Source organism: Lactuca sativa, chromosome 2 (genome assembly GCF_002870075.4).
Source record: "Lactuca sativa cultivar Salinas chromosome 2, Lsat_Salinas_v11, whole genome shotgun sequence".
Taxonomy (NCBI): domain Eukaryota; kingdom Viridiplantae; phylum Streptophyta; class Magnoliopsida; order Asterales; family Asteraceae; genus Lactuca; species Lactuca sativa.
The window spans coordinates 211,815,284-211,821,014 of NC_056624.2; the positions used below are offsets into that span (position 1 = coordinate 211,815,284).

General features: G+C 36.6%; 1 protein-coding gene and 1 non-coding gene across 2 annotated transcripts; one reads left to right on the forward strand and one right to left on the reverse strand.

The window, feature by feature from the left end:
* Positions 1–3,368: 3,368 nt before the first annotated feature.
* Positions 3,369–3,475, reverse strand: LOC111888314 (small nucleolar RNA R71). The gene has a single exon (XR_002849161.1). It is a non-coding gene; the product is annotated as a small nucleolar RNA R71 (small nucleolar RNA).
* A 1,004-nt stretch (positions 3,476–4,479) lies between these two features.
* On the forward strand, positions 4,480–5,109 carry LOC111888274 (uncharacterized). Its single transcript, XM_023884412.3, has one exon. The coding sequence runs from the start codon at positions 4,480–4,482 to the stop codon at positions 5,107–5,109; it is 630 nt and encodes a 209-aa protein (XP_023740180.3).
* The last annotated feature ends 622 nt before the right edge of the window (positions 5,110–5,731 follow it).

Here is a 5,731-nt window from a genome sequence, read left to right on the forward strand (position 1 = left end):
ACCCAATTATTAATTGGGTGATGTTTTGATATTGACAGATCGGAAATCTGTCATCCAGCAGCTGGGGTTGAGTCTGCGGGGCTTCAGTAGTGTGGGATTGTGTCTGCGGGACTTCAGCAGTGTGAGGTGAGTTGCCTTCCAGTAGAGGTGGGTCTATGGCTACAATGCCAGCCCACCAGTACGAGGAGTTGTTAGATGATTGTCTTTGTGACAATTGTCTATGTTTGCTACTAACTATTATGTTTATGTGCTAGCATGATATGATGTTATGTGATAGTGGTAGTAGGGGTGAAATAGTTCCCGGTTACCGGTCGATAGGGTCGAATGGGTAGATTAGTACCCAATATGCTAGACAGATTATGATATATGTGATATGATATTATGTGATAGTAGTAATAGGGGGTGAAATAGTCCCCATTTACTGGTCGACAGGACCGAAGGGGCAGGCCAGCACCCATATATGCTAGGCAGTATATGACTTATGTGTTTATGCTATGCTTTTATGTGGTAGCGTTAGGGGTGAAATAGTCCCTGGTTACCAGTCGAGAGGACCGAAGGGGAGCCCAACACCCAGATATGCTAGGCAGTATCCGGTCGAGAGGACCGAAGGGGAGCCCAGCACCCAGATATGCTAGGCAGTATCCGATCGAGAGGACCGCAGGGGTAGGTCGGGCACCCAGATATGCCTGACAGTATATGTATGTTATATGATTGTGTGGTATGTGGTATGATGGGGGAACTCACTAAGCTTTGTGCTTATGGTTTACAGTTTTGGTTTCAGGTACTCATTTTCAAAGGAAAGGAGCCGACTTGATCGCAGCGCATCACACTATGTTTTCCGCACATGAGCTCTTTAGGAGTACACTCTGATATGGTTTTATGATAATATTTTTTGATTATTGACACTTTGGTTTTGACATGAGATATTAATATGAATGTTTTTATACTGATGGTTTTATATAATAATGTATTTAAAAATGAACTTTTTGGCCTTGAATTTTGGGATGTTACAGGATATGAGCATTCTAACAGTCTTATGGTGCACATGCAACCCTAAAAACCTTGGATCTATGTTTTCTTTAATATACATGCAAATATTCAATATTCCAAGGTTTCATCTTAACTAGCATAATATGAAGTATATACAATACAAGAATCTAGTATAATGACATACCTTTTGAGGGAGCTTGAAGTCTTGAACCTTTAAGAGCTTAGTGCCCCAAGATTTGTGCCTCAAATGGTTCACACAACACCAAAAACCCTTGGAATAACTTGAGAAGAAGGTTACTTAGGTTCACATTTATAAAATCGGCCTTGCCCTCTTTTTGTGTATGCACTAGAGCCCATTTCATGAACTAGAGACCTCTTTATATAGTGTGGAGTATTAGGGTTACATTCATGTAAACCCTAATACCCATAACCTTTCATTTCCATAGGATCTATGGGTTAAAATTCCATGGACTATCCATGAAAGCTTAGCCCAACCTAAATGAACTTGGCCCATCCTATATATATAAGAGTCCATATTTAATTAGTTCCTTTTGATCACTAAATTAATTCTTGATCAATACTAGTTAAATAATATGATTTCATATTAATATATAAAAACTTATAATATATTAATATAAATCGTAAGTATCCTTTTTCTCATTTTGTCTATCCAATTGTTCCGATGCCATGCAACCCAAATGGACCATGCTACTCTCGGGTCGAATACATACCAATAATATTTATGGGCTTAGACATCTAATCCAACACTATTGTGTTTTTCTGCTACAACGAGAGGCTAAATACCTTTTACTTCTATTTGGTGAAGATGAACTTGATCCATATGTGTTGATTTCGATATTTGGATGATTATATTTGATTTTACTTGTGTTTGATAAATCCAAACCCTAGCATGTTTTAGTTCTAGTTTATATTGCTTATAAATCAGATTTTGTGTGTTAATTGATCATATTAATTGCTTGAATCTATCTCCTAATTGTTTATGATCATTAAATAATTAGTGCTAAGATTAATCACATCTTAGATTAAGTAATTAAAGATAGTAACTTTAAATGTGTTAGAGATCATAATTAGTCTTAATTTGTGCTTAGTTGCTTAACTTGATCATAGGAGAGTAACTATTATCATTCATAGTTCAATTTGTGCTTAATATCAATTTGGTGTTTAACTTATGCATGATCATTGCTTGTTAATTCATAAATTGGTAGGCCTAGATATTTGATCATAATATCTCGAAAATTGGTAATCAATATAATCTACCCATTAGAAATCGGATCTAAGCAGAAGTATTCTTTTAATTCTTGAAGTTAATTTGTTTTCTTTGCTTAATTGCTAGTTGATAGTTTAAGTTCTTCTGATCTTGAAAAATCAGTAAAAACCCCCCAACCATACTTTGTTTTTTAGTTTGATTAGAAATATTTAATTTATTTAATTGAATTTCATTCATGTGATTGACATCCGACTTACTTAAGCTATCCTATAATCTGACTAGGTGTCTATAAGTGCATAGTTAGCAAATAAAGTTAGGTTTATAAATTTAAAACAAATAGGTACAATTATGCACATCAAAGTTTTTGGCGTCGTGATCGATGAACGTCTTATTTGATTTTTCGTTTAAGTGCTTTTAGTTATTCGATCATTTTGTGGGGTAAAAACCGCAAAAAGTAACTTTGATTGCTTTTAGTTTTTTTTTTCTCTAAGTAGCAACCACATCGTGGTTATCTTTACCACACCGTGGTCTCATCTCAGTTAATTTTTAGTTTAGTGATTTTTATTCATTTTACGTGTTTTTGCCTTGTTTTGTTTTTATTTCGGTGATTTATGACCTGAGGGTCTAAAACTCCAATTGTTCCTCCACTAGAAGATCCATAATCAACTTTCCACAAGAACAAAGACAAGAAGGGCGAGTCAACCAATACTTTCAAATACAAAAAGTTATAGATTTTTGAGAGGATGTCTTATAAGAAGGGAATTGGATACGAGCCAGAAACATCTACCAAAGAAAGTTCATACGAAGAAGAGGTAAAGAGAGAGGTTGAAGAGATGACAAACATCACAAAAATGATGATGGGAGACTACAAGAAAAGGATACGTGAAGAACATGGACCAGGTCTTGTTCCACCAACGATACCAACTGAAAGAGTTTTTGAGCTCAAAGGGCATATTCTGTCCATGCTCAATGATATACCTTTCGCCGGGAAAGAGTATGAAGATACTTTCAAGAATATTGATGAAGTAAAGGACATTTACAACTACTTAAAGAATACCGGTTGAAGTCACTCGCGCCTGGATCCATTACTACGTGGGTAAATTTTCGTGAAGATTTTATTGAGCAATTTAGTCCTCCTTCCAAAATCTCGAAGCTCAAAAAAAAGATTGCTAATTTTCAACAAGAGGTTGGGGAGTCCTTATATGAAGCGTGGGAGGGATACAAGGGCTTGCTTAGAAGTTGTCCTAAACATGTTATTAATGTCCAAAACGAAGTATCCATCTTATATGAGGGAGTGAATGTAACGACAATACAACTTCTTGATTCTCAAGGTCCGATGACGAAGAAGGAGCCAGCCACCATAAATGAATTGATTGAAGAGTTTGTAAAGCAATCACGTGAGCACCACAACTCACATGAGGATGTTACTAGAGGAAAAAGGCGACGAAGGGAACGAGAACATGGCTACGGTTTTGGCCAAGCTCGAAAATATGGATTGGCGAATGAAAAAGTTGGATCAATCCATTCATGTCATAAGATTTGGGTGTGATAATTGTAGTGGTCCACATTTAACCAAAGAATGTGATTTAGATGAAAATGGGAACAAGAAGGCACAAGTTCTCTAATCTAATGGTGACAAGTATGATGAAGATTGGAGGAAGCCCAAGAAGGAATTGTTGCCATATGAGGAGTACAACAAGCAGAAAGATGAGAAGCATAGACAAACCGATCGAGGTTTTTAGCAAAAAGAGCAACTACCTCTCGAACAGAAGATGGATTTCGAGTCGGTACTTCACAAATTTATAGAAGCATCTGAAAAGAAGCATGATGTTACTGATGCTAATGTGAGAATCATTAAGCTTCCATAAAAATATAGAGACTTAGCTTGGGAAACTTACAACAATTGTTAATGAGAGGTTACCAACGAGAAATCAACACCCAAAATCACAACCTCATGTAATGGCGATCTACACCAAAAATGTGGTTTATTCCGAGCCATTAATGACCCATAGAAGCTACTATTCAGCCCAACTCGTGCTTGGAAGAAGAGAATCCCAGGGCCAAAAGAGCAAAAAAATAGGATGTGCTCTGATAATTCACCACGTCGTGGTCACGAGAAGATAAAAAAATTCTCTCCCAAATTCGTATCGGCCTCTTTTCCATTCCCATCTCAAGAAATCAAGCATTCTCTGGAGCCCGAACAAAAGAAATTTATGGAACGAGTGCTCTCACTCTCGATAAATGCAACATTCCTCAAATCAATGGCCAAACTTCCAAAGTTTGAAAAAGATGTTATGACCGATAAAAAGGAGTTGGAAAAGGCCTCAACCATAGTGCTTAATGAGTTACGTTCAACCACGATCATCAATGGATTGCCAATCAAGATAGGAGATCCATGCCAACTTACCTTGCCTTATGAATTTGTCAACTCCACTTTTATAAATTCTTTAGTCGATTTGGGGGCAAGCATTAACCTTATGCCTTATTCTTTCTACCAAAAGCTCAGATTTCCAAAGCTCCAAGACACAAGGATGACAATTCAGATGGCGAATCACTCGATCACTTACTCACGAGGAGTAATTAAACACTTGTTAGTGAAGGTGGGAAAGTTTGTTTTTCTTCTTGACTTTGTGGTTCTAGACATGAAGGAAGATGAAGAACTTCCCATATTTTTAAGAAGACCATTTTTGAGTAACGCAAGAGCACTAGTTGACATCCACGACTCAAAGCTCACACTTTGTGTGGAAGATGAAGCAATTACCATTGAGATGAGTCCAAAAGTGAATCATGAAAAGCCAAAAGATGAAGTGTCGAAGATAGATGATATGGAAGAAAATCTTGATGAGCTAGTTGAAATTGAAAAGATGATGAAAGAAGAATTGAAGGTTTAGGCCATGTTGACAAAGTCAAATGTTCAAAACCAAGAGCCTCAATTCCCATGACACTTGAGGTGATTGCATTTACTACATCCAAGGTTCTAGAAGAAGAAAGAGGAATTGTATGAAGAAGTCGAGGTAATTGATGAAGACATGGGTGGGGAATTAGGATAGTGCCAATAAGAAGAAGAATGAGAATTCGAAGAAGGCATACAAAAGAAGGGTTCAAGATTACAAGTGCAAATGGAAAGAACAAAAGGATAAAAGGGATATCCCACTCCTAACCGCAACAACATAAATTGGGAAGGAGTCCGGCTCACGACTCCTAAAAAAAGAAGCACTTTTCGGGAGGCAACCCGATGTTTATAGTTTGCATTTTCTTTTCCTTTTTGATTTCTTTTTCATTTTTAATTGTTAGTTTTTGTTTTTAGTTTTTATTTTTAGTTTAACCAATTGATCATGAGTCTCTCTAGTCTTCTGATTTTATTTTGTAGAGTTAAAGAGAAAGTATGTGAAGTGGTGAAGGAGCTTAATGGATAAAGAAGACCATGTTCTTGGATAAGTGTGGGGTTCCAACATAAAGAAGAGAATAGTTTTTTTTAAAGAACTTTATAGTAAGAAAGATTGTGAATGGTCC

Coding starts and splice junctions, on each gene's coding strand:
- LOC111888274 (XM_023884412.3), top strand. CDS start 4,480: ATGGCCAAACTTCCAAAGTTTGAAAAAGATGTTATGACCGATAAAAAG.